The 27,587-nt window shown below is 37.4% G+C and overlaps 1 protein-coding gene across 3 annotated transcripts in view; it reads left to right on the top strand.

Moving 5' to 3' along the window:
* Positions 1–27,587, top strand: part of LUZP2 (leucine zipper protein 2) — a 478,324-nt gene that overhangs the window by 206,687 nt on the left and 244,050 nt on the right. For 2 of the 3 annotated variants that reach the window (XM_070457274.1, XM_070457273.1), the window contains exons 2-4: positions 9,369–9,486; positions 15,345–15,415; positions 21,975–22,056. In XM_070457274.1, coding sequence (XP_070313375.1) covers positions 9,369–9,486; positions 15,345–15,415; positions 21,975–22,056 — 271 coding nt within the window. The remainder of the gene's footprint in view (positions 1–9,368; positions 9,487–15,344; positions 15,416–21,974; positions 22,057–27,587) is intronic. The other variant, XM_070457275.1, reaches the window with a different exon arrangement.

Raw genomic sequence — 27,587 nt, 5'->3', positions numbered from 1 at the left:
AAATATTCAGGAATGTTTGTTATGGTAGGTCATCAAAGGAACAGAGGAGTAAGGAAAACTTTCAAATGATGGGAACAAGTCATAAAATATGAGAGCCAGTTTGTAAAGGTCTCCGTTGGCCCAATCCAGAACAATTTAAACATTAAGTTAAATAATTGTTGTCATTTAGTTGCTAAGTCATGTCTGACTCTTTGTAGTCCCATGGACTACAGCACGCCAAGCTTCCCTGTCCTTCACTATCTCCTGAGCTATGCTCAAACTCATGTCCATTGAGTCGGTGATCACTTCTCCTCCTGCCCTCAATCTTTCTTTCCCAGCATCAGGGTGTTTTCCAGTGAGACAGCTCTTTCAAGCAGGTGGCCAAAATAGTGGAGCTTCACCTTCAGCATCAGTCCTTCCAATGAATATTCAGGGTTGATTTCCTTTAGGGTTGACTGGTTGACTCTCCTTGCTGTCTAAGGAACTCTCAAGAGTCTTCTCCAACATCACAGTTCAAAGGCATCAATTCTTTGGTGCTCAGCCCACTTTATGGTCCACATAACTCTCACATCCATACATGACGACTGGAAAAGCCATAGCTTTGACTATATGGATCTTTGTCGGCCGAGTGATACTCTGCTTTTTAATAACTTGTCTAGGTTTGTCATAGCTTTTCTTCCAAGGAGCAATCATCTTTTAATTTTGTGGCTGCAGTCACCATCCGCAGTAATTTTGGAGCCCAAGAAAAGAAAGAAAGTAAAGTCTTCCACTGGTTCCACTTTTTCCACATCTGTTTGCCATGAAGTGATGAAATAAAAAGGCAAGTGGGCTTGGGGGAATAGGGTGAGCAGGTTGTGTGATCAGTGTTTCTTCACCATCACCTGATTCTCAGAAGGATTTGATAAGTTGGGGAAAGGTGGTTTGATGTTTCATATTCCAGTGCTTGCTTAAGTTTCTAGTACTTGCCTAAATTCAAAATGGGGCAACCTTCAAGAGACCTTTGGACTGGAAAAAAGCCTGGCAATAATTTGATCAGGTGAAGTAGAAGGCATTTTGTACAGATTTGTCAGTGTGGGCAAATATTTCAGTCTATTAATCATCTATGAGACAAATATAGGGCTTTGGCAGATCTATGTTTGACTTTGTCAAAGGTTAACAAGGGAGTCATCTGTGGGTCTTATCTAAGTCATGTGGTAAGGCTTGTTTTTGGCAGTAATACATTTCCTAGAATACAAAAGTTTGGGGTCAATTTCTTAACTACTGATAATTTTCAGAACAGGGCTCAAGTACAATTTAACATTGTCAGTAGAAAGTATTATGCTAGGCAATAGTAGTACAAGACAGTATTCATGCAATCAAAAATTTCAATATTGTGGTGAGACATATATATATAAATATACATAAATCATATATATATAAATCGTACATCTAAAATTATGCTGTTAATATAACACTCTGAAGAGAAATAGAGAAAGAGAAGAGACTGACTTGATATACATAGAGGTTTTGTGTTGTATTTGTGTTATGTTCATTTGTGAAATCAAAAGTGCTAAGTCTAGAGTATGAGGTTTTTTGAGAGTCTTGGCCCTTAGGAAGAATTTAATATATGATTACTAGGGGGATTTATTTTGATTTCAGTTTATTCATACAAATGCAAATGAAGAAAAACACATTTAAATGTTTTAAAGAAATTATTTTTAGTTGTTAGTTAGCAAAATACAAGACACATACGATGATAAAGATGAACAAAGAAAACCTGAGCAAAGGAAACTGAAGGACTGTGAAGATAGTTTCAAGCCAGAAGACAAGCAACCTTGACATTGACCTTGATATAACCTAGAGAGGCATTGATATTTTGAACTATAAGTTGATCCAAATAAAACTTTAAGTTTAGAAAGTCTGATTTGAAAGCAGTGCTTTAATTGGCTTGGAGAAGCAAATAAAAAATCAATTAATATAATGCTGTAAATAATTTAAATAGTGAAGAATTAAACTAGGACTGTGAGATTGGGTAGTTGCAAGTAAAAGTGTTCAAATATTCAGAGTTGATGAAGAAGTGGGATTCAGTTGATCAGTTGATTACCCTTGAGAGGTTAAAAAATAATAATTTGTTAAATAATGGCCCCCAAACTTCCATCTTTAGTGAAATTAGACAAGTTCATTGTCAAACAAGTTTGGAGCTAATGGAAAAACTGGAAAAAAAAAATGACAAAAAACCCCTTTAACTACATTGGAAAACCACCAATGTACAAGGTGGCAAGTACTCAAAGGATAAATCCCTGAGAAATAAAGTACAGGAACTTAACTCAGCATGGGGTTACATACCAGATCATTTGCAAATATGACCATAATCATTTTTCTCCTTATATACGTGCTAATTTGCAGAATGACTTTTAAACCTTTCCTATTGAAAGTATATTTCTTTACCTCTTGAATCTGGACTGAAATTGTGACTTGCTTTGTAACCAGTATATTATGGCATCTTTCAATTTCAAGATTAAACCTGAAAAAATATCCTTTACTTCTGTTAATTCTCTTAAAACTCTAACCAACTGAAATATGATCCAGGCTGGAGGAAGAGTAACATATGGATGGGCCTGCTGTCTTCAGTGACAAAACGATATCATATCAGTCACAGGGCAGAGCCATTTAGTTGACCAGGAACTCAACAAAGAAACAAGAGTAACTCAGTCAAGAAGAGAACTGCCCAGTGGCACTCAGACAAAGTTGCTAGCCCCCAGAATCATGAACCAAATCAATGACAATAAAAATGAACAAATTCCTAAAAATAATATGTTTTATTACTGTTTACACAGGGACAGTTAGGATATCTGAATAGTTAAAAGTATATTAAAGCATTGAATCTGTAGACACCTCCCCACAATGGATACAACAAACCAGATGATTTTTACTTTTTTTTTCTGTACTAATTTAGGGCAGAAATATTACTAATCGTACACAAAAAAAGTGACTAAAAAAGCCTGTAGTAAATACCGTATTTGTGATAATGAAAGGTTTTTCCCTTGCAATCTAGAATAAGAAGAGGATGTCTATAGTATTTCTAAAATCTGGAAAAAGAAAATAATATTTATGTCACCAATTCTATTGAACATTGTACAGTACGTTCTTGGTTCTGATAGCAAAGTAAGATAAAGAACTTAGTAAAAGACTTAAGAATTGAAAACAAAAAGAGAAACTATCATTTTTCTTTTTGCAGTCATAGGATTATTTGTGTAGAAAATACAAATATATTCTAAATAATATGTATTTTAAAGTTATTTTAAAAAATTGTAGGGATAATGAAATATCAGTAACAGATTTCAAAAATATTTTCCATGTGATAACAACTGAAAACCAAATAGTACACAGATAGTCTACAAATCAATAGATAACTGTTATGGGTTGAATTGTGTTCACTCATTATTCATATGTGGAAGTACCTAACCCCTCATATGTGACATCATTTAGAGATGGATATTTACAGAAGATATCAAGTTAAAATGAGGTCATTTGAGCGGGCTCTGAATCAGATTGGCTGATGTCCTAAAACGGGAAAATTTGGACATGAAGTCACACACAGAAGACAATGTGAAGAATCATAAGAGGAAGACAGCCATCCTCAAGCCATGGCGAGAGCCCGAGAACAGATCCTCCCCCCACAGCCCTCATAAGAAGTTGACCAACAACCTGATTTTAGATTTCTAGGGTCTAGAATTGTGAGACCAAGATGTCAGTTGTCTGAGCCACCCATCCTGAGGTACCTTGTTAATGGCAGCTCAGGAAGATTCATACAGTCACTAACCCAAAATATTCCCTGGTGGCTCAGTTGGTAAAGAATTGGCCTGCAATGCAGGAGACCTGGGTTCTAACCCAGGGTTGGAAAGATCCCTTGGAGTAAGGAATGGCTATCCACTTTAGTATTCTGGCCTGGAGAGTCCCATGGACTGTATAGTTGCAAAGAGTTGCAAAGAGTCAGACACAACTGAGCGACTTTCACACTTTCAAAAGGCCTAAACAGATAGTATAAAGGAAGAAATATAAGTATTCATTAAAGTACTGATTAAAGTAATGAAAATGTTGGGCTGGCCAAAAAGTGTGTTCTGGTTTCCATATAATGTTAGGGGAAAACCTGAATGCACTTTTTCACCAACCCAATATAATCATTTTTTATAAGGATGGGAGTGAAAAAGTGAAAGTTTAGTCACTTAGTCGTGTCCGACTCTCTGTGACCCCATGGAGTGTAGACTACCAGGCTCCTCCGTCCATGGGATTTTCCAGGCGAGAGTACTGGAGTGGGTTGCCATTTCCTTCTCCAGAGGATTTTCCTGACCCAGGGATCGAACCCAGGTCTCCTACATTGTAGGCAGACACTTTACCGTCTGAGCCACCAGGGAGAAAGTGATTGGAAATCATACCAGAAAGATGATATCAATGTTCACTCATAATATCAGCAAATATATAAAGGAAGGGAGGGCAATTTCCATTTGAGGTGAACATGTTGAGAAAGACTATCAGAATGCACTGATAAGAGAAGTGCAGACTAGCCTAGTTTTGTTGTTGTTTAGTCACTAAGTTGTGTCCTACTTTTTGTGACCCCCACAGACTAGAGCCCGGCCAGGCTCCTCAGTCCATGGGATTTCCCAGGCAAGAATATTGGAGTGGGTTGCCATTTCCTACTCCAGGGGATCTTCCTGACCCAGGGATCAAAATTAGCAGGTGGATTCTTAACACCTGAGCTATCTGGAAGCCAAAGCCTAGTTTACAGGAAGGCAATTTACTAGCACCCATCAAAGTTAACATGTCAACTTTGAAGTGAAATATTTCAACTTCTGGGAACATATGTTTTAAGAAAAGTATTTTTACCCATGTATATGGACTTCATTACTTTTCAAGAGAAAAAGAAAACTTGAAAACACTTTAAATATCCAGCGGTAAAATATATTACCATGTGGGAATAACAGATTTTAACATGTGTAGACACGGAAAGAGCTCCAAGACAAGTCAGTTGCCAAACATGACTTCATGAACATTGTATTTTTTGCATTTTGTCTTGGGAGAAACCATGTATTGGAAGATAAACATACACTTACTTGTAAATGTTAGAAAATCCGATAAAATTGTACCAAATGCTTCTGTCATGGTAATTTACTTCTACAGAGTAACTGGTTTTATCTTTTATAATGTCTTTGAAAGACAGAATCTAGAGTTGTATTATTAACACTTCTGGCTTTATTTTTCTGATAAATGGTATCCTCATGGTTCTTATTATATTTGTCAGAAAATAAAGGAGTTAAAATTGGTTCTCTTTTTCTCGTGAAGTTATTTGAAGGCCAGATATGAGAATGGAATTAAACCATAGTTCAAAAAGACACATGTACCCCAGTGTTCATTGCAGCACTATTTACAATAGCCAGGACATGGAAGCAATCTAAATGCCCATTGGCAGATGAATGGATAAAGAAAATGTGGTACATATATACAGTGGAATATTACTCAGCCATAAAAAGGATTGAAATTGGGTCGTTTGAGTGATATGGACTGAACTAGATTCCATCAAACGGAGTGAAGTAATTCAGAAAGAGAAAAGCGAATGTCGTATATTAATGTATATATGTGGAATCCAAGAAAATGGTACAAATGGAACTATTTGGCAAGCAGGAATGGAATCCCATGGACAGAGGAGCCTGGAGCTGCGCTGCAGTCCATAGGGTCGCAAAGAGTCAGACACGACTGAAGCGGCTGAGAACGCAAGCACACATTCAGTAGAGACTCAGACCCAGGGGGGGAAGATGAGGGTGGTATGAATTGGGAGGTTAGGATTTCCATATATACATTATCCGTGTCAAATAGATGGGCTTCCCCAGTGGTTCAGCAGTAATGAAGCTGCCTGCAGTGCAGGAGATGCAAGAGACTCGGGTTCGATCCCTGGGTTGGGAGGATCCCCTGGAGAAGGGTATGGTGACCCAATCCAGTATTCTTGCCTAGAGAATCTCCATACCAAGGAACCTGGCAGCCTACATAGGGTCACATAGAGTCGAACATGACTGAAGCAACTTAGCACATATGTGTAAAATAGCTAGCTAGTGGAAAGCTGCTGTATAGCTCAAGGAATTGAGCTTCATGCTCTGTGATGACCTAGAGGTCTGGGATGGGGGAGCGGGTGGGAGGGAGGTCCAAGAGGGAGAAGATAAATGTGTACACATAGCTGATTACAAAACATTATAAAGCAATAATACTTCAACAAAAAGATGATTAAAAGTGATAATAAAGGAATGCTATTGATAATTTTTTTTAATGGCAAATAAATCCAAATACTGAAAACTTATATATGCAACAGTGATGGCATAAATAGCACACAATGAGATCTGTGACGGGCACAGTGAACTTCTAACAAAATTGTAGGCAATCAGTGTGTTCCTACAGTGCAATGGCAAAGACATTGGATACTGGAGACTGATACACTTCCTTAATATGGTACTGGAAGTTATTATTCCTGTGACTCAGTTTCTTCAACTGTAAAATGGAATTAGTACTAGAACTTATTAATATTAGTGCTTTTCTCATAAAGTTCTGAAGATTAGAAAAGTGAACATACAGAAGACCATCTTGCATTTAATACATTGTCAATATTTGGAATGTAACACTGTGATTGATTATGGCCACTTAAAATAATTTTGGAGATGTGTCTGTTGTCACAAATATTCAGGAAGATAAATCAGGTCATGAAGTAAAGTTGTATAATTAGAAGTAGATGACTGTGTGCCTAGCTATTCATTATTTGACTTTGCTAATGAGATTGAAAGGAAACCTGGGGCATTAATCGCTGTCTTGTTACTGGCTGATTCATCAGTGAAAATCTCAAAGCCAGGGAGAAATATTGAGGTTCTTACAGTGGAGCATTCCAATTTCCTTTGAATAAGAAGAAAGTGAAAAAAAAAAATTGAGAAAAGGCAAAGAATTGTAATAGAAAATTATTGTAGATGGCATTCATTTGTTAGTCATGACTAAGCTCACTGGTAGACCCATTTCCTTTATAATTCTGCAGAAAGATGGTAAATTCATCAAATTCCTCAGTCATAAAAATTTTATATTTTTAAAAATGAATTACCTCCATTATATAAGTTGCTCCATGTAACACAGAACAATCTCATGAGGTCATGTAGCACTGCCTCTTACAGACAAAGAAACTAAAGAAAGAATTTGAGCCATTTTCCTACAAGTTGAATACAGAACGTGTCAACCCAGTTTTCACTAAAAAATTGTTTACACAGTGGACTCTTTCAGTGAAGGGCTGCATTTAACTGTTGCCTAAACCAGAGGCTTGGCAACATTAATGACTAGCTCCTTCCCACTCTTTCTTTGTAACATACACACAGAATACAAAAATTTTAATTATATATCATAGATTCAATTTTGTATGTTTTGCTGAAATCAATCCAAGCTTCTCTGTCTCTAGTGCTTTGAATCTAAATTAGGCGAACAGTCTTTCCCCTGGATTATTGCAATGGTAACTTCCATTACTGCCTACTTTTCTCCAAATTTTTCCTTCCTCCAGTGCATTTCCCAGTTTGTAGCCAGAGAAGTCTTTCCAAAACATAAAGCTGACATGTCAGTCCCTGCCTAAAACTCTCCAGTTGCTTCTCCTTGTTTTCAAAACAATGCTCATCCTCCTAACCATGTTAAGAGACTTGCATTCTTTTGCTCATACCCTCCACATCCTCATTTCAGAAGCAGATTTCTTACCCACTATTTCTTCCTCCAAACCTTCTGACACTTATACACATATTTTCATTTTTATTAGTATTTATACATGCATTTCCTTTTCATAGAGCTAAATTCAACTTATCTTTCAAAGCTCATTTTAAATTATTTTTTAATTGAAGGATAATTGCCTTAAAGAATGTTGTTGCTTCTATCAAACAGCAGCTAGAATCAGCCATGGGTGCACCCATGTCCCCTCCCTCCCATCTCTCTCCCCGTCCCACCCCTCTAGATTGTTACAGAGCCCCTGTTTGAGTTCCCAAGTCTTACAGAAAATTCCCATTGGCTATCAATTTTACATACGGTATTGTGAGTGTGTTACTTTCTCCATACATCTCAGCCTCTCCCTCCTCCCCTCCTGCTGTGCCCATGGGTCTGTTCTCTGTGTCTTTTTCTCCATTGCTACCACGCAGATAGATTCATCAGTGTCATCTTTCTAGATTTCATATATGTGTGTTACTATACAATATTTATATTTATCTTTCTGACTTTGCTTCACTCTGTATAATAGGCTCTAGGTTCATCCACCTCATTAGAACAGACTCAAATGCTTTCCTTTTTGTGGCTGAGTAATACTCCATTGTATAGATGTATCACAACTTCTTTATCCATTCATCTGTTGATGGACATCTAGGTCAAAGTGCGTATATCTTGTATTACTTTTACCAGGAAGTCTTCCCTGGATTCATGACTCTAATCTCTAACCACCTCTGTGTGCCAGTTAATCATTTTTTAACCTTTCCCTATCAGGTGTAGTTCCTAGGCTGCACTGACAACTGTTTCCTTGTCTACATTTTTTCCATGCACGTACACACTTGCTATGACATATACAGATACCTACACAAATACACACCCTACTTGTTCATTCATTCCTTGCTTAGGATCTTAACATAGTGAATTTTTCTGAGCTCAGTCTTTTATATTGGCAAAATTAGAACTAAGTACCTACCTTGTTATCTTGCAAAGTCCATATGAGAAAAATAGGAAAAAAATTACACATGTATGTATGTGTGATTGATAAGGCTTGTTTCATAATAATAGTTAACAAGCCTGTTCAAACTTCACTGTAATTACTATAGTAACTTACTGATTTTTAGAGGCATTTTTGCTTTGAGATTTGGAAAGGGGTGCCTTTTCAGTGGATTTCCATTTCCTACAAACCAAGGGTGAAGAAAACCCCCTTCATTCTGTCCTGGTTCTACCCAAGTCCCCCCCCCCCCCCCCCCCAGTGTCAGAATCTATCTAAATCACTGAGATACTTTGGTTATAATCAAATGTCTTGCTGTAAAGCTTGAAAGACCTGAGAAAAAAGTGTGGTGATGTCATGGAAAATATCTGTATTTACAAGTGGTACCTGATAAACAATGTTATAGATGCAAAAGATGTGCAATGTTATTCTGGAAACTGTAGCCTGGATAGTCAACAATGCAAAATAAAATCTTGTTTTTAAACTGTTTTTTTTAAATTTTCCCTTTTTAGATGAACTAATAAAAACAAAACATCCTAATAATTAAGGTTTCCATTCATCTAGACTTTGCTTAAAATGCAAGGGTTTGTGATCATGGCCAAAGTGGCTAGAGCCAAGTGAAGAATTTGGGAGGCCTTCATGCCTTTTCTTTCTGTGTTAGACAGGACTATGAAGAGCTAGAAAAGCAGCTGAAACAAGTCTTTAAGGAGCGAAGCACCATCCTCCGTCAGCTGACAAAGACATCAAGAGAACTTGATGGAATTAAAACCAACCTTCAGGTGAGATGAAAACTAATTTTCTCAGCAGCCAAGTGTAGGGAATCACCTAGTTTGTCGCAGTGGATTGATACATGAAGACTTCCACAATTTTTTTTTTACCAGTTTTGAATATATTCCTGATCTTGAACATGGGAGTTACTATTTATTATTATATGAGCTTTGAAAAGAAATGTCATTTGAAATGCAGTCTAAGAATCTGGGATTTGCAAAGTCAGGGAATGAGAAATTTGTGTTTGGCAAAGCCATCAATTTCTCACAGCTTCTAAGATCAACTTGACCCCTGTGTTTTTTATATTACAAAATGATGAAAAGCAATTATGGCCAAGAGTTAAATGAATATATAAATGATCTCTAGAGTAGAACTTTAAATTCCACAAAAGATAGTTCTGAAAATTTTTTGATAAACCTCATTACTACAGCAGGTAAATCCTCACAAAGGAAAGTGTCATCTGTGAAAATGTATTAACATTCAGTGAAATCTCAAGCAAAAACCAAACACAATACTTATACTTGAAAAGTTTCTGAACTATCTGAGAATATATTTAATATTTTCCTTTAACATTGTAGTTATTGACTATACTGTATACCCCAAAAGCTTTACATGTTTTATAGAATTTAATTCTCATAATATACCAATGAGAATAGGCATCATAAATGTGATTTGTCTTGTTATACATGAGGAATCATGCTTGAACGTCACAAAGGAAGCCAGAATTTAAATACAAGCAGTCTGACTCAAAGCTAGTCTGTTAGTTATTGCCCAGAAGCATGTTTCTGAACCTTGCGTAATCACCATTGTTCTTAGCTTTCTAGTCCTGTGACAGTGAGGATGGTGTCAGTAACTACTGCAGTCGCAGTTTATTGAATGTGGTCTCTTGTGTTAGGTATTCTTTCTTCATGTTTTAAAATTAATTTTCACATGATAATTATGCTATGATTATTATTAGTCTCATTTTATAGGTAAGAAAACAGAATTAGAAAAGGGCTTGGAAGCTAAGAGCACGAGGACAGTTAGGAGATAGATCTGCTATTTTGAAGCCAACACCCAAGCTTGTGTTCCAGAAGCTGTATTATGTCTTGAGAACATGAAAATAGGAAAATCACTTAGACTCCAATAGGACACAGAGACAGGTAGCATGATGGTAAGAGTGCAGGAATGACACTATGGTGGGAGTATACACGGAGCATTAGGGATGTACTTGTATTGTATTGTGTATTGATTGCCATAGGAAGCTGATGCCAGAACTGTACCTTTTCATTAAGTGGAAATTCAAAAGTTTTACGAGACAACAAAGAATATTTGACACTTGCACCTTCTTAGAGGAATAGAACATCTGGCACTGAGAATTTTCTAAACATGTAGTGAAAGAAATGCCAGAAGTGGTCAATCCTTACAATATTTCCAGGGCTCTCAGTCTCTCTGGACCTGTAGTCTGTTAAGACATTTAATTACAGTCTAGGAAATTATTTGAAAGAAATGTGTAATTTTGTGTGGAGTTACCTTTTTAAAAGAATAACAAGTCAATCCATAAATGTAATTGAAATTTTTAATGTTTTTTTATTTTGTGCCAGTCATTGTACAAGGTGAATTTTTAAATTTTTTCTTATTAAATCTCCTTAACAATATCTTCACAAAATTAAAGAAAAATTCACAAAAAATCAAAGAAATTTCCCAAAGGCATACATCTAACAAATGAGTAAATATCACTCATTGTGCATATTTTTCTTTTCAATAGGGCTTCATAAAGATATGATCTTTGTAAGTCTTGTTCATCTCTGTAACCATAACACCTGAATGGCATAGTAATACTGATCAGTCAGTAAACATCATATTGATTAATCAGTAGGTATATCAATCTTTAGTATCCTTAAAGTCATCAAACTTATTTACCAAGATGTACCTCTCCCTTCTCTGCCATTGCTGGGGAAATAATAATTTATTAAGTGCTGTCCTGCTCTTTAATTGCATACACTTTGCAGAGTCCCATCTGTCTACCTACTCTTTTCACTTTTAGATTTCTTTATTTCATGTGTTGTGCTTTTTCAATTTCTTGAAGAAAAGATGGTGACTTTTAAATTTTGGTTTCCTTTACAATGCCAGAGTATAGCAGATAGCCAAATGAATAAGCATATTTTTGCAAAGTTATGTCACACATCTGTTACCCCTTTGAGTTTTCCGATAACTGTCTACTGTTGTTGTTAAGTCATTAAGTCATGTCTGACTCTTTGCAATCGCATGGACTGCAGCTTGCCAGGCTCCCCTGTCCTTCACTGTCCTCTGTGGCTTTTCTAAATTCTGTGTGTGATAGTTCTTCAGCCGTGTCCAACTCTCTGCAACTCCATAGACTGTAGCCCGCCAGGCTCCTCTGTCAATGGAATTCTCCAGGCAAGAATGCTTGAGTGAATGCCATTGCCTTCTCTAGGGGACCTTCCTGACTCAGGGATCAAACCCGGGTCTCCCTTAATTGCAGGCAGATTCTTTACCATTTGAGTTACCCGGGAAACCCTAAATTTGAAATCCCACAGTTTATCTAAATGTTAGTTCAGTTCAGTTCAGTCTGTCAGTGGTATCCTTCTTTTTGTGACCCCATGAACTGCAGCATGCAAGGCCTCCCTGTCCATCACCAACACCCAGAGTTTACTCAAACTAATGTCCATTGGGTCGGGGATGCCATCCAACCATCTCATCCTCTGTCGTCCCCTTCTCCTCCCACCTTCAATGTTTCCCAGCATCAGAGTCTTTTCCAATGAGTTGGTTCTTCACATCAGGTGGCCAAAGTATTGGAGTTTTAGCTTCAACATCAGTCTTTCCAATGAATATTCAGGACTGAGATTGACTGGTTTGATCTCCTTGCAATCCAAGGGACTCTCAAGAGTCTTCTCCAACACAATAGTTCAAAAGCATCAGTTCTTTGGCTCTCAGCTTTCTTAATAGTCCAACTCTCACATCCACAAATGACTACTAGAAAAACCATAGCCTTGACTAGACGGACCTTTGTTGGCAAAGTAATATCTCTGCTTTTTAATATGCTGTCTAGATTGATCATAACTTTTCTTCCAAGGAGCAAGCCTCTTTTAATTTCATGGCTGCAGTCACCATCTGCAGTGATTTTGGAGCCCCCCCAAAATAAAGTCTGACACTGTTTCCACTGTTTCCCCATCTATTTGCCATGAAGTGATTGGACCAGGTGCCATGATCTTAAGTTTTCTGAATGTTGAGTTTTAAGCCAACTTTTTCACTCTCCTCTTTCATGTTCATCAAGAGGCTCTCTAGTTCTTCATTTTCTGCCATAAGGGTGGTGCCATCTGCGTATCTGAGGTTATTGATATTTTCCCAGCAGTCTTGATTCCAACTTGAGCTTCATCCAGCCCAGCATTTCTCATGATGTACTCTGCATGTAAGTTAAATAAGCAGGGTGACAGTAAGCAGGGTGACACTAAGTTAAATAAGCAGGGTGACAGAAGCCTTGATGTACTTCTTTCCCGATTTGGAACCAGTCTGTTGTTCCATGTCCAGTTCTAACTGATGCTTCTTGACTTGCATACAGATTTCTCAGGAGGCAGGTCAGGTGGTCTGGTATTCCCATCTCTTGAAGAATTTTCCACAGTTTGTTGTGATCCACAATCAAAGGCTTTGGCATAGTCAATAAAGCAGAAGTAGATGTTTTTCTGGAACTAATCCCACGATTTATCACAAAAGAAAGTTGAAAGGCAGATTTTGTGACCTGCCCCAAGTCATATGGCCATGGGGCATATGTAAATTTGAAATGTAAATTTGATGATTGATGATTTCCCCACAGCACTCTTTATCCTGTTTTCTTTCTTTTTTTTTTTTTTCATTTATTTTTATTCGTTGGAGACTAATTACTTTACAGTATTTTAGTGTTTTTTGCCATACATTGGCATGAATCAACCATAGATTTACATGTGTTCCCCATCCTGATTCCCCCCTCCCATCCCCCCCCCATCCCATTATACAGAGTGAAGTAAGCCAGAAAGATAAACACCAATACAGTATACTAACGCATATATATGGAATTTTAAAAGATGGTAACGATAACCCTATATGCAGGACAGAAAAAGAGACACAGATTTATAGAACAGACTTTTGGACTCTGTGGGAGAAGGCGAGGGTGGGATGATCTGAGAGAATAGCATTGGAACATGTATATTATCAAGTGTGAAACATATCCTGTTTTCTTTATCAAGCTATTTTTTCCAAGGGCTAGTGGTGCTAGTGGTAAAGAAACCACCTGCCAGTGCAGGAGATGTAAGAGATGTGGGATCGATTTCCAGTTCAACCCCTGAATTGAAAAGATCTCCTGGAGAAGGAAATGGCAACTCACTCTAGCATTATTCTGTGGAGAATTCCATGGACAGAGGAGCCTGGCAGACTGCAGTCTATGGGGTCACAAAGAGTTGGACATTACAGAAGCAACTCAGCAGGCATACATGCACTCTTTGCAAAAAAACACAGCATCTTTTATTGGCTATTTCCTAATAATGACCTCAATCATTTTAGGAAAGATTCTTCTTTTGTGAAGTTCACTCTACAACATACCTATCAGAATGCTTAACTTACTGTATGAAAATTGTTCCTACCATTAGGATAAAAAATTGGTGAAGGCAGACACCATGCATTTGATGTTAAATAAACATTAAGTAAACAAAGTATTTGCCATTCTTGTTATTGTTAATGTTTTACTTGTCATAGCTGCTCTTCCTACAAACAATATTATTGTCTCTATTTCAACTTTTAATATTAAGAAGGATCTGTTACCATGTTAAATAGTTTATTGGGTATAAATAAGAAGGTTCTTAGGGAAGGCTTAACAAGGCAGCTTACCTAATGAGAAAAGCTCAGTGGAGTTCTCTGTTTTGATTCACAGTCTGTCAATGCTAAATTTGCCAGAGTAAATAAACACCAATGAGTGAGGTGGTATTTTTTTTCCTTAATACACTACCTATACAGTACCATTACAATTTGAACTGGTCCTAGTTTTTTATATATATATATATATATATATATATATATATATATATACATACACTAATGCATTACTTATAAATAATAGATAGACACGACCTATTTGGTACATACCTATGTACCTATTTGGTACATACCATTTGACTGCTTTGATTTTGAACGTATTATTATTTAGCTTATGTAGAGAGGTTTTTTTTTTCTCTCATTTATTTTTATTAGTTGGAGGCTAATTACTTTACAATATTGTAGTGGTTTTTGTCAGGTTTTTATGTCTCCTTTTGTTTGTAGAAACTATGCCAAAATAAGCTTAACATGCCTGCAGAGAGCATGGTAAAACTTCGAATGAAGAACAGATAATATATTTTATATTCCATTTATTCCATTATGAAGCTACCCTGCTGGCTCAGATGGTAAAGAATCCACCTGCAATGCAGGAGACTGGGATTCAATCCCTGGGTCAGGAAGATCCCCTGCAGAAGGGAATGGCAACCCGATCCAGTGTTCTTGCCTAGAGAATCCCATGAACAAAGAGTCTGATGGGCTACAGTCCATGGTGGTGCAGAGTTGCACACAACTGAGTGCCTAAGCAAAAATACAGACATATTCATTTTAAAAAACACCTAGATATTTGGAGAGTACTTCCTCTTTCATTGAACCTCTGAAGACTGAAACTCAGTTCATTCCCTTTCATTCATCGTGTAGCATTTTCACTGGTTGGTGTCAAACTGTGCGTCCTGAGAGCCAAGGGGACCATCATAGCCTCATTTGCACATTCTTATTTCAGGGCACACCTTGTGCCATAAACATAACAGTAAAGTCAGCTTCAATCTATCACCTGAATAAGACTTCCTTTTCCCTATTTTCTTATCAGAATTTGAAAAACGATGAGATATCTGCTAAAACTGATGTTCAGAAGCTTCTGGAAATAGGTCAGAAACAAAGGTAAGGCTGTGTTCTCCTTTTATTTTCTCAGTTCATTTTTTCCATTGCCAAAATTCATTCAGTAACTTTACATGAATAAGTTTATTTTAAATGCATTCATTTCTTTATAACCTTATTTACACTTTAATATATGAGAATCTTTCTCAAATGCAGATCCGTACACACACACACACTATATATATATATATATATTATGGTGGCACTTGAGATTCTGCATTTCTAGTATGTTCCCTGGTGATGGATGATGCTAATAGTGACCATGCCTGCCTGCAGATCTCAATTCAGCTATTAAGGATCTGGAGTACATTCCTCTATTATCTTAGAAGATGGAGCCATAAGTCTGCCCATCAATATACAGATCCAACAGCTTTGACATAGTGGGCCATTTTTATTAGTATCACAACTTGATCCTGGTGATAATTGGGTTGATAAGGAATGGGGTACTTTTATTAATAGCATAGTAGAATTTGAACATTTTTATTACTGTTACTTTGTTTATTTTTGAAGGGAGTGAAATATGAGCTAGATTTATACCTGGTATTAAAAAAAAAAAAAAAAAAACTATTACTTGAAACTGCTTGTCTAACAAATACACAAAAAAGCCAAGGTATTGTAAGGTACAAAAGAGCTAGCCTTTGTTATTTGTTATGCATTTATTAGCGGCTCTGATGGTTTTATATATATACATATATTTTTTGTTTCAATACCACAATTATAGAGTAGTCATTATTGTCCCCAATCAATAAATGGGAAATTGTTGCTCAAAATGCTTAAGCAAATTGCTGAGGGTTGTGTTAAATTAGATTTGCTCTGCTGTATCTTGTCTATAGTCATACCCTTTCAAGTCAGCTTACCTATCCAAAGCAGAAGGCTGTTTAAGAGGTTGACAGACACTGCACTATGTATCCTCTTCTTACCGTCTTGTATCTTCTCCACTGCCTTTGCCTTGTGACCCAGAAACCTCATGTCATTGAGGCAGTGACATGTTAAAAATATCAAATCGAGCATCTCATCTTGACTCTTTCCATTATTTAAATGAAATCTTTATTTCTTGAACATGAAACTCTCTCCAGAGTCCAACATTAAAAAGATCTCGTGTAAAATATAGGTCTAAGCATATTTTCAAAAGTACATAATTTTTAACTATTTTACTGGTTTTAAATAATCCACCTTTTAAAACACATAAGTATTTGTGGTTCACTGAGTTAGTGGAGAATTATAAACCATATTTTCAATAGGAATAGCTAATCAAAGCAGACCAAGTGTCATTGAAGGTTATTAGTTTTTGCAGACTCTCCCACGTTTGGAAAAGATAAACAAAAACATAAAAATAGAAATGACTTCTGCATAATCCATGGGCAACACCAGTGAGGGGATTGCGTTGACCAAAGAGGACAGAGTGAGTCAGAAAAGATTAGAAAATGAGGCTGTCATGCGTAAATGGGGGCCATTCTTGAAAGTTGGCTGAAAGTGGACTTCAACAGAAGGCTTATTTTAGGTAGCTCTGAAAAAGGATGCTATCATTTAAATCGTATTTTAGGGGAATTATTCTGACAACACCGTTCAAGGCAGAAAGAAAGAGACACAGACCAGGTGGAGGAAAGGTGGCCTAGAGAAGAGGACCCAGAGATCTCATCTGTGAGCACCAGGGCCTGAGAGCAACAGCATCAGGGTTTCCTATTGCATGAGAGACATAGATGAGGAGACAGGCTTCTGCATGATATGGAAAAGGAGAAGCGTATTCCTTTAGTTTGCTGCTATTTTCTTAAGTTATCTAAGGCTGTCTCTACATGACACTCCAAATATCCGTGTAAACATGGAAAAATGTGACTAGACTTGTTAAGAATTTCAGGTCATCATCTGTATATTTGGCATGGTATACGAATGGCAGATGATGGACCAAGTCTTTCAGTGAATGGGTTTAATGGAGCAAATATTTGGAATTATGCTTTCAAAGTTTCATCTAAAATTATAAAATTTGTTTAAAATGCATAACTTACACAATGTGCAAAGTCAGAATGGAAAATTCAAATAAATCACCTACCAATAGGTGATTTCTCAAAAGTATAATGCATTTGATATATGTTTTTTTCTGTTTAGAGATATATAAAAATTATGATTATCTGAATGTGGAAGAGGCTATGTATCTCATTTCCAAAATAAGATTGAAAAATAGTAAAAGAGAAAAACCTTCTCAGACTATGAAAAGTATTAACTGATTACAAATTTAGACATATTATCAGAGCTGGGAAGATTATAATGTATTGCAGATGCCATCTACGTATATACCTGGTTCCCAGTAATTCTTTGTCCTCTGGGATTACCACCTGGCCCTTCTCTAGAGAAGTGGTCTCCAGACTACCTTTGATCTGACTCTGATATCACTGGATACAGTTAATTAGCTCAAGGTGGCCACCAAAACAAAACTGAATCAATTAGAATTTCCCTCTTGGAATTGTGTGCCAAGAAGCAACCAATGAAATCTCTCTGTTTGGCTGTACTAGATTTGAAGTAAGTAAACTCACAGGATATGAGGTAGCCATAAATAACCAGGTAGAAAGAGCAGTATGTCTTTCCACCAAGAGGTGCAGAAAAAGGAGTGTGTGTGGGTGTGCACACACGCACACAGAATTTTACATGAGAGAGAGAAAGCTGCATTGACTCTTGATTTTTACACTTACATAAATATTTAGACAGCCTAGGCAGTATTCATAAAAGAATCCTCAAGTTGATGGAGAGACTTTTAAGCCATACCATGTGAAGAATGAGAGTATGCAACCACAAAATAGAGACTCTGGGGGAGAAGGAAATGGCAACCCACTCCAGTACTCTTGCCTAGAGAATCCCATGGACAGAGGAGCCTGGTGGGCTACCGTCCATAGGGTCGCACAGAGTCAGGCACAACTGAAGCCACTTAGCGGGCATGCATGTCTTGAAAATAAAAAGGAATGATGTATTTTACGCTCTGCAATGTTTAGATATCTCTGCTGGATAGAGATTCTGAGAAAGCAGTTTTGGACTAAAGGATTTTACTATATTGAGTTCTCTGAAAAGGAAAAGAATGCCTGGGATAGCAGCAAGATTTCTTTCTGTGATGTTACCGCAATACAGGCTGGTAACCATTCGAAAAAAATACCTTCCTGTAGGGTGAGGCATTTTTATGTTTATAATTGGAAATGGAAGATGTGTGAAAGAGCTGCCTTTTAAAATTCCTTGTAACCATGAAATTCTCTGCTAAATATACTCAGCATTGGAAAAGCCTGTCACAGTTCTTTAGAATTCAAGCTTCAGCGCAGTGCCAAATGGGGACCAAGAGGAGCTCTATCCTGTGCAATCACACTTGGTGGACTGGGATGGTCCTTGAGTAAGTCAGCAAGAATTTCTCATTGGAGTAAAACTCACCAAGTCTGGGGAGTTGGGGGCCACCTAAAGCCTGAGAGCAGTGAGAATGTGCAGAAATAAGCTTGAAAAACCTAAGAGGAGATGGAGATATTCAAAAGTTTCAAAAGGACTGCTTTGCCATTCTGGTGGATAGCTTTCCTTGCTGTGAAAATGTGCAGAATTCTGTTTCTCCAGTTTTTGTTAACAGCTTTTGCAGTTTACTTTTTTTTTCTTACTCCCTATTGCCTATAGATGTCAGTATGTGGGTATTTTTGAATAGATATGTACATATATTGAATTTTATAAAATTTATATTTTATAATTTAAAACATAAGTATCACATTAAAAATAAAAATGATAATTTTAAAATCCAGAAGTAATGAATAATTATTATAAGACTTTAATATAAAAGTTTTTAGTTGGAAATATAGTAGTCCTAGGGCTTCCCTGATAACTCAGCTGGTAAAGAATATTCCTGCAATGCAGGAAATCGTGGTTCGATTTCTGGGTCAGAAAGATCCCCTAGAGAAGGGATAGGCTACCCACTCCAATATTCTTGGGCTTCCTTGGTAGCTCAGATGGTAAAGAATCCTCCTACAAAGGCAGAGACCTGGGTTTGATCCCTGGGTTTTGAAGATTACCTGGAAGGGGATGTGACAACCCACTCCAGGATTCTTACCTGGAGAATCCCCATGGACAGAGGAGTCTGGCTGGCTACAGTCCATGGGGTCACTTACTGAGCGAGTAAGCACATATCTCATGACAGTTCTGTTGTATTTTTATTCAATACTTGTTAAATCTTTGAGTGTTAGGAATAGAACGTACATCCTTCCATCCTTCTTTTTCTCTCTGTCTCTCTCCTTCAATAGAGATATTATAATGACTCTCTAGAATTTGAGCACATATGGTCCAGAACACAGTTACACTACCTCTTTATGCATCAGTTTTCCATTTGCAATAAGATACTACAATTTGATGTGAAATTTATTGAGTGCCTGGTGTACTATAAGTCTACAGTATCGGTAGACATTCGTATTATATTATGTCACAGGTGTTCAGTGTGAAAAATATCAGATGCAGTAATGGAAATCCATATTTTAAGTGTTCATATGTGGCGCTTTTGGGGTTTGCCAGGTTGCGCCTAACGGTAAAGAATCCACCTGCTCTTTTTCTGTTTTGCATATAAGGTTATCATTACCACAAGAGACACAGATGTACAGAACAGACTTTTGGACTCTGTGGGAGAAGGCAAGGGTGGGATGTTTTGAGAGAACAGCATCGAAACATGTATATTATCTAGGGTGAAACAGATCACTAGCCCAGATGCATGAGACAAGTGCTCAGGCCTGGTGCACTGGGAAGAGGGATTGGTTGGAGAGGGAGGTGGGAGGGGGGATCGGGATGCGGAACACACGTAAATCCATGGCTGATTCATGTCAATGTATGACAAAAACCACTACAATATTGTAAAGTAATTAGCCTCCAACTAATAAAAATAAATGGAAAAAAAAATAAATAAAGAACCCACCTGCTACTGCAGGAAACTTAAGAGATGAGGGTTCAATTCTTGGGTCAGGAAGATTCCCTGGAGAAGAAAATGGCAATCCACTTCAGTATTCTTGCCTGGAGAATCCCACGGGCAGAGGAGCCTGGCAGGCTACAGTCCATAGGGTCGCAAAGAGTCAGACACAACTGAAGCGACTTAGCACAATCAACGCATGTGACACTTCATTCTAATAAACAGTTTTAGTAAATGAAACCTATTTCAGGCTGTAAAGGAAACTGAGATTTAAAATCCACTTTAAGCAAAAGCATATTAAAGTTTTACCCAATCACGCATAAATCATCTAAGAACCAAAGTGACTGTAATTATTTTATAAGTTGTTCCTATTATGTTTTGCTTTGATAAACAACATCCAGATTGATTCCAACAATCGTATAGACTTTCATGGACAGTCCTAAAACTGAGAGTGTGACCTAGGAGTTTCTAGATAAGAAAACTGGGGGCCTCATTAAGTTTTCGGTGTGAAAGAGCAGCCTGCGGCTGTGCAGGATGTGCTAGTCAAAGAAAGAACACAGGGACCTCTAGTGGTACCAGTGGTTATAACAATGATCTCATGTGTATTAAGTGATTATTTTCCAAGCATTTTGCCTGCCTTATTGTCTTCTAAACCTCACTACAAAGCTGTGAGGTAGTTCTGTCATTATGCCCATTTTATGATGGATAAAAATGAGTCTCAGAGTATACTCTCCTATTCCATAGTCTCCGTATTGTGATTACACACCAAGAAAATATTTTTGTTCCAGAAGTTATCTTTTGGCACTAGACTGGGAATTTTAGTTTGTATGCTACGTTTTCATCTGGTCGTTGCTGTTGCTTTGAAGGAGTTTAGTCCTCTAGCCATACTTAACACATTACAACACTTAACACGCATGCTTCACTCATATGCTATTATCTGCTATCTGAAGTGATAGCTTAGATGATAAAATGAAGGCCCAGAAAGATAATAAAGTCTGTCATAATTGAGAAAATCCTAAACTTTTGAAGGAAATGCATATTTATGAAAATATTTAATTTTTAATGTGAGACAAGGTCCGTATGTCTGAGTGAGCTTGAGACACAATGTGTATATGTGTGCAGACATGCGTTTTTTATTATCCCCCAAAAATGGGCTTTCACATTAGAAATAAATCTTTTTTTTTCTCTTTGTTTTTACAAAAAGTCTCAGACCTTACACAAGATGTCTAAAACATAATGCTTTAGAATTAGTCAATTGGGGCATCCAAGGGAATGATGATTTTATCCTGTCAGCAAGTCACTGGTAACTTTTTTTTTTTTCCTGAACAGCATGTTCATGCCCTAGCATGCTGTCACTAAAATTAGCTTTCCAACTCTTAATTATTTTATTGATATGATTTGACACATTATTCAGCTCTCACAGTGGGATTCTTATAAGACACAATAGCAAGGCAATTTCTCTTAAATTCAGCTTGCTTTTAGAGCTTCCATGGGAAACAGTACTCTTTACCAGAATCTTGAGATGTGATCCTGTATATTTAACTGTCTCTATACATTCTAGTTATGTTTCTGAAATGTTTATGTGCAGTGAAATCTTATTTCATAGTGTACAGAGTTATATTATGTCTCTCTTTTCCTCTCTGTTTTCTCCTAAACAAGAGAACAAATGAAGGCTCTGCAGGAGGCCCTGGAAAATCAGCTTAAGGAGACAGCTGACAAAGCAGAAAAACAAGAGGCTACTGTAAGTGTTTCTTTTTTGTGTCCTTTGCTTTGGGGCTGGAGAATTGTTCATTTATTTTTTTTCCCCCAAAATCACTATTGAACAAACACACCTGTAACAAATAAAAATGAAAATACAATAAATAAAATACCATCACCAAGATTATAAAACATACTTCATCAGCATTCATTCCAAAAATAATATGTATTTGCTTCTTAGGGGTCTGCTAATTCCCAACCCTTATTTATGAAAGAGAAACTGAGGACAAGAGTGCTGGTGTCAGGCCCCATATCAGCAGCCCTTGAATTTTGGGATGTGACCTTGAATTAAGTTAAGCTACCCAGAGCCCTAAGCCATACCCTACAACCACTGAATAGATGTCTCTCAAAGGTGGGATTACACCATCTGCCTATTTAATCATCTCCACAGGTGATCCTGATACACCCCAAGGTTTAAGAATCAGTCTTCTCCTCAGATTTTCTCTCTCAAAATGATGTTCACTTGACCTTCATATTTCAATTTTTATGACTAATATTCCCCATTAGCAGGAGGGATAGTGGTTTGGATAGTAGTGCTGAAAACTAGATTTCTATCTGTTCCCCCTTTATGTTCAATTTATGGGGATTGAAGCATTTATTTTATTTGAGGACCTGAGTCTTTTTTAAAGTATAGTCTATTAATTAAAATTCTAAGGTATAGTAAGACCAACAGAAGGGCTTCACCAGTGGGTGGCTCAGCGGTAAAGAATCCACCTATAGTATAGAAGCCACAGGAGGCAGTTTCGATCCCTGGGTCAAGAAGATCCCCTGGAAGAGGGCATGGTGAGTCCACTCCAGTATTCTTGCCTGGAGAATCCCATGGACAGAGGAGCCTGGTGGGCTATAGTCCATGGGGTTGTGAAGAGTTGGACACGACTAAAGCAACTAAGCATGCACGCACAAGAGCAACAGATCAGGAAATGACTACATTTGGAAAGATAGTTATTTACCACAGTTGCCAAGAAGGGTGGCATGCCACATGGCCAGGGACCATGCAGGGAAGCCCCAGGTCAGTCCCGGGGCACATGAAGGTGGGGAAACTGTGGACAAGAGCCTCTGTTGTGGTTTCCGTGAGAAGGAAAGGGTTAAGCGAGGTAAGCTGGCCTACCATTGGCCACTTTGATTTCAGCAGGCTCTGGGACATAGGGGCTGTTTGTCTGGTACCTGGTTCAAAGGATGATTAAGGCATTTATGTAGTGTCCTGGAGTGTGAGAACCCAATAGAAGGTGTGGCTGGGGCTACAGGCTCTGTATTGGTTAGTTTGCATTTGAAAAGCATGCCCCCAGTATTATTTTTAGGGGGTGTGGAAGGAGCAGTGGTGAGGTGGGCAGGAGGTGAAGATAGGATGACTCAAGCATATTATTGGACTGTCCATAAGTAGGCGTGTCTGCATATGTGTGCAAGATAGAAGCTAAAACTTCAAGTTTACAGAGGCTAGAAACAGTGCTAATACAATATCTCCATCCAGGTTGATTACCTGGGACCCCAGCCCCGTTGAGAATTAGCAGAAACGCCTGCCTTTCTTTTGCAAGGCTTCCCTGAATAATCTGAGTTAGAGTATAGAATTTTGCCTCTGAAACTTAGCCCTGTCTGTCATCTGGAGTAACTGCTTCCTGGAGACAGTCTTTGTAATAATGACTTGATTTTCCTAGGTGCAGATTTATTTCCTTTTAATAAATTCATTGCTATCTGTCCAGCCCACCAGTAAAGGTGAGCACCTTTATTCTCTGTTACGCCATGGCAGCGCTCACTGCTAACCTAAACCTACAGTGCACCCTAGTGCCTAGCTCTTTGGACCTATGTGTGTGCTAAGTCATTTCAGTCATGTCTGACTCTGTGCAACTCTATGGACTGACTGTAGCCCGCCAGGCTCCTCCGTCCATGGGATTCTCCAGGCAAGAATACTGGAGTGGGTTGCCATGCCCTCCTCCAGGGGATCTTCCCAACTCAGGCATCGAACCTGCATCTCTTAACGTCTCCTGCTTTGGCAGGCAGGTTCTTCAGCCCCAGTGCCACCTGGGAAGCCCTTCTTTGGACACAGGTGTTACATGAAAGAGCAGACACATTTTTAGCACCACCATGTTGATCCCTCCCCTCAAAATCTGACCCCGTGTACTGAGTGACCCTAATTGCAATCCCGTTTCTGCTTTGACTTATCACATTTAATCTCAATTTGTGAATAGCCCAGTCATAAATAATGGCATTTAGACCAGAATAGAAGTTTCCACACTATTTCTCATACTGTTTCCATACTATTTTCTCAGATTCTTACAATAAAATGGCACACTTATCATTATTATTATTTTTACTGAAAGTGAATAACTGTTGCTTGTATTTACACAGTTAATATTTGGAGAAGCCAAGACATGAACCTGTGTTTACTCTAATATGCTACACAAACTATGTCTAATATCCCCAAAGAAGACAGCTATAATTTTTGAAGGAGCTCAGCAAAAGCTAGAATAGCCAAGTATCAGAAAATAATGGGGACAAGGGATGCATAGTTGGGGAGAAGAAGGTCTCAGATCCTTCTAGTGCTTTTATTAAAATTCAGCATTGAATCTTCAGGAGGATTTTCCTCTCCCACCCCATAATACTGTACTGAGGCAGAAACTCCCTAAATGTATTCATAACCTGACATGTGCTATAGAATAAGAATAGAAAGAAAGAAAAGAAAGTCTCCTCCATCCATGGGATTTTCCAGGCAAGGGTACTGGAGTGGGTTGCCATTTCCTTCTCCAGGAGAAATTCCTGATCCAGGGATCAAACCCAGGTCTCCCGCATTGCAGGCAGATGCTTTACCATCTGAGCCACAGGGAAGCACAAAATAAGAATTTTCAGGTTTAACTTCCTGGTGGTTCATCTGTTCATGCATGCTCAGTCGCTCCAGTCATGTCCGACTCTTTGTAATCCCATGGATTACCTGCCAGGCTCCTCTGTCCATGGGATTCTACAGGCAAGAATACTGGAGCAGGTTGCCTTGCCCTCCTCCAGGGGATCTGCCCAACCCAGGGACTGAACTTGTGTCTCCTGCATTGCAGGCAATTTCTTTACCCACTGAGCTACCTGGGAAGGCCAGTGGTCCATTTATTGTCTATAAAATTAGGCTCTTTAACCTGCAAGTTTCCTTATTTGAAGAATTTGGGGAATAATTCAAATGAAAATAACATGCATGATTACCCTAAATTTTTTTTTACCCTAAAATTGTTATCTGGCATATAGTGGATAATAGAAATTTAATCTACTCAATAGAAAGAAAACAATTGTAATAAATAAATTTTCCAGTTGAAAGAATAATGTAGGCAAAAAATTACTGATGGCAAAAGTTTCAATGTATTTTAATAAATGTTTAAATAAATGGTTAAACAATTCCTTATGTTTGAAAAATATATAAAACATTTTATAATAACTCTTTAGTTACTAAGAAATAATAAAATATATAAAGAAATAATAATAATGAAGACACCATGTGCCAGTGTAATAGTTGAGGTAGATGCAGAGCTTTGGATTTTTTCCAGAAAGAATACTAGCAATAAAAATTTAAGAAGTTATTGAAAAAGCAAAACATCAGTGTAAGAGAGTATTATAAAAGTTGAAGACAATAAAATAGAAGAAAAAATGACTGTTATTTGAAAGGACTGATAAATAGACTTTGAGAAAGATTAAGAACAAAAATACTCCAATTTTAAAATGTTTAATTAAAAGAGAGCTAATAGTCATAATAGGAATTTAACAAAATAAGTTATTATGAGCAGCAGGTCACTGGTACATTTAAAATGTACATGTAAATTCCTAGATGAATACGTATAAAATGCTAACATTTTTGCAAGAAGAAATGTAATACTTGATTAACTGAATACATTCAAAATTTTATTATGCTGAAAGACCTCCTTTCCCATATACTCCAGGGCTGGAAGGTGACTTCTACCAATTTTTAAAGATCAGCTAATTTCAAATATTGACTAATTTGCTTCAGTTGTGTCCAGTTCTTTGTGACCCCATGGACTGTAGCCCACGAGGCTTCTCTGTTCATGTGATTCTCCAGGCAAGAATACTGGAGTGGCTTGCCATTTCCTACTGCAGGGGGTTGTCTCGACCCAGGGATCGAAGTCAAGTCTCTTATGTCTCCTGCATTGGCAGGCAGGTTATTTACCACCAGCGCCACCTGAGACCCAATTTCAAATATAGGCAAATACTTTATCAAAAATAGAAAAAGTTTGAAAACTTTCATCTAAGTTTATGAACATCATCACTTATGATTCCAAAACCAACTAGTAGCTATATGTGTAAATTAATAGCTATTTTTCCACTAATGAATGTACATGTAAAATTTCTATAAGAGCAAATTCAAGATTATATTAACAATATATATCATCAAGATCAATGAAGGCAAACACCTGTGGAAATAAATAATGCTTGTCTTTTGGAGGGAATGTGTTTGTGCTTTGAGTTGAATGACTAATAAGTCCTAAGTCAAAGTACAAAAATAGATGCCAGAAAGCTTAACAAATATGGGAATAAAATATATTTAATTAGTAGAAGTATTTTTTTTTAATGTACATCTGGTAGAATCTAGAAAAAGATCGATTTCATACTACTGGGACTCCTCACTTCCAAACTTTAGTAAAGACTCAAAATGTTTTTGCTTTTTCTCCTTATTGAAGATTAAATAAGTATATATGTTTAATTCTTGCAAATAATTCAGTGAATATTCTTTCTGCTAGAAAGATTCTAGTTGATGTAGTTTAATGTTGGATAAGAAGGGGACAGTGAGAAATTTAAACTGTTCATTTCCACCAAGAGGGAAAACATTTGGATTTGATTCTGTAAATATTGTCATGCTATTTTAGACTTAGGAGCAAATACTCTTATGTGCTGCCCTTGATTACATATCTAATTACTCTGCCTTTTTCCATAAAAGAAGATTGTGTATTTTATGCAAAAGATGTTGCAAATACCTATATTAGTAAGTCTGACTCTGTGCAACCCTATGCACTACAGCCTGCCAGGCTCCTCTTTCCATGGGATTCTCCAGGCAAGAATACTGCAGCGGGTTGCCATGCCCTCCTCCAGGGGATTTTCCTGACCCAGCAATCAGAACCCTAGGGATAAAACTCTCATCTTTTGTGTCTCCTGCATTGGCAGGCAGGTTCTTTACCACTAGCACCACCTGAAAATCCCTAGTAAGTCCATAGTAAAACGTCATAAAACTTGAAGGTGATAGTACTTTTAAATCACAAAAATATAAAAGAAGACAAAATTTTGAAAATTCAAATGAAAAAGTATTTTAATGAAAATTAAAAATAAAGCTATCTTGATCTAATTCCATTTGCAAATACTTTTTATGAACATGTGAGCATCTGTTTTTATCTCTAAGCAGATAATGGAGTAGCAAATCTTACAAACTTGTGTCCTGTATGAAAAACCTAACAAACAGCAAGAAAGAATGATCTATCAGGTGTAGCCAGAGTAATTAAATCCATTAATGCTCTCTGGATGCATTTCACCACTCTT

Source organism: Odocoileus virginianus, chromosome 28 (genome assembly GCF_023699985.2).
Source record: "Odocoileus virginianus isolate 20LAN1187 ecotype Illinois chromosome 28, Ovbor_1.2, whole genome shotgun sequence".
NCBI classification, from domain to species: domain Eukaryota; kingdom Metazoa; phylum Chordata; class Mammalia; order Artiodactyla; family Cervidae; genus Odocoileus; species Odocoileus virginianus.
This window is presented reverse-complemented; position numbering and strand designations above follow the sequence as displayed.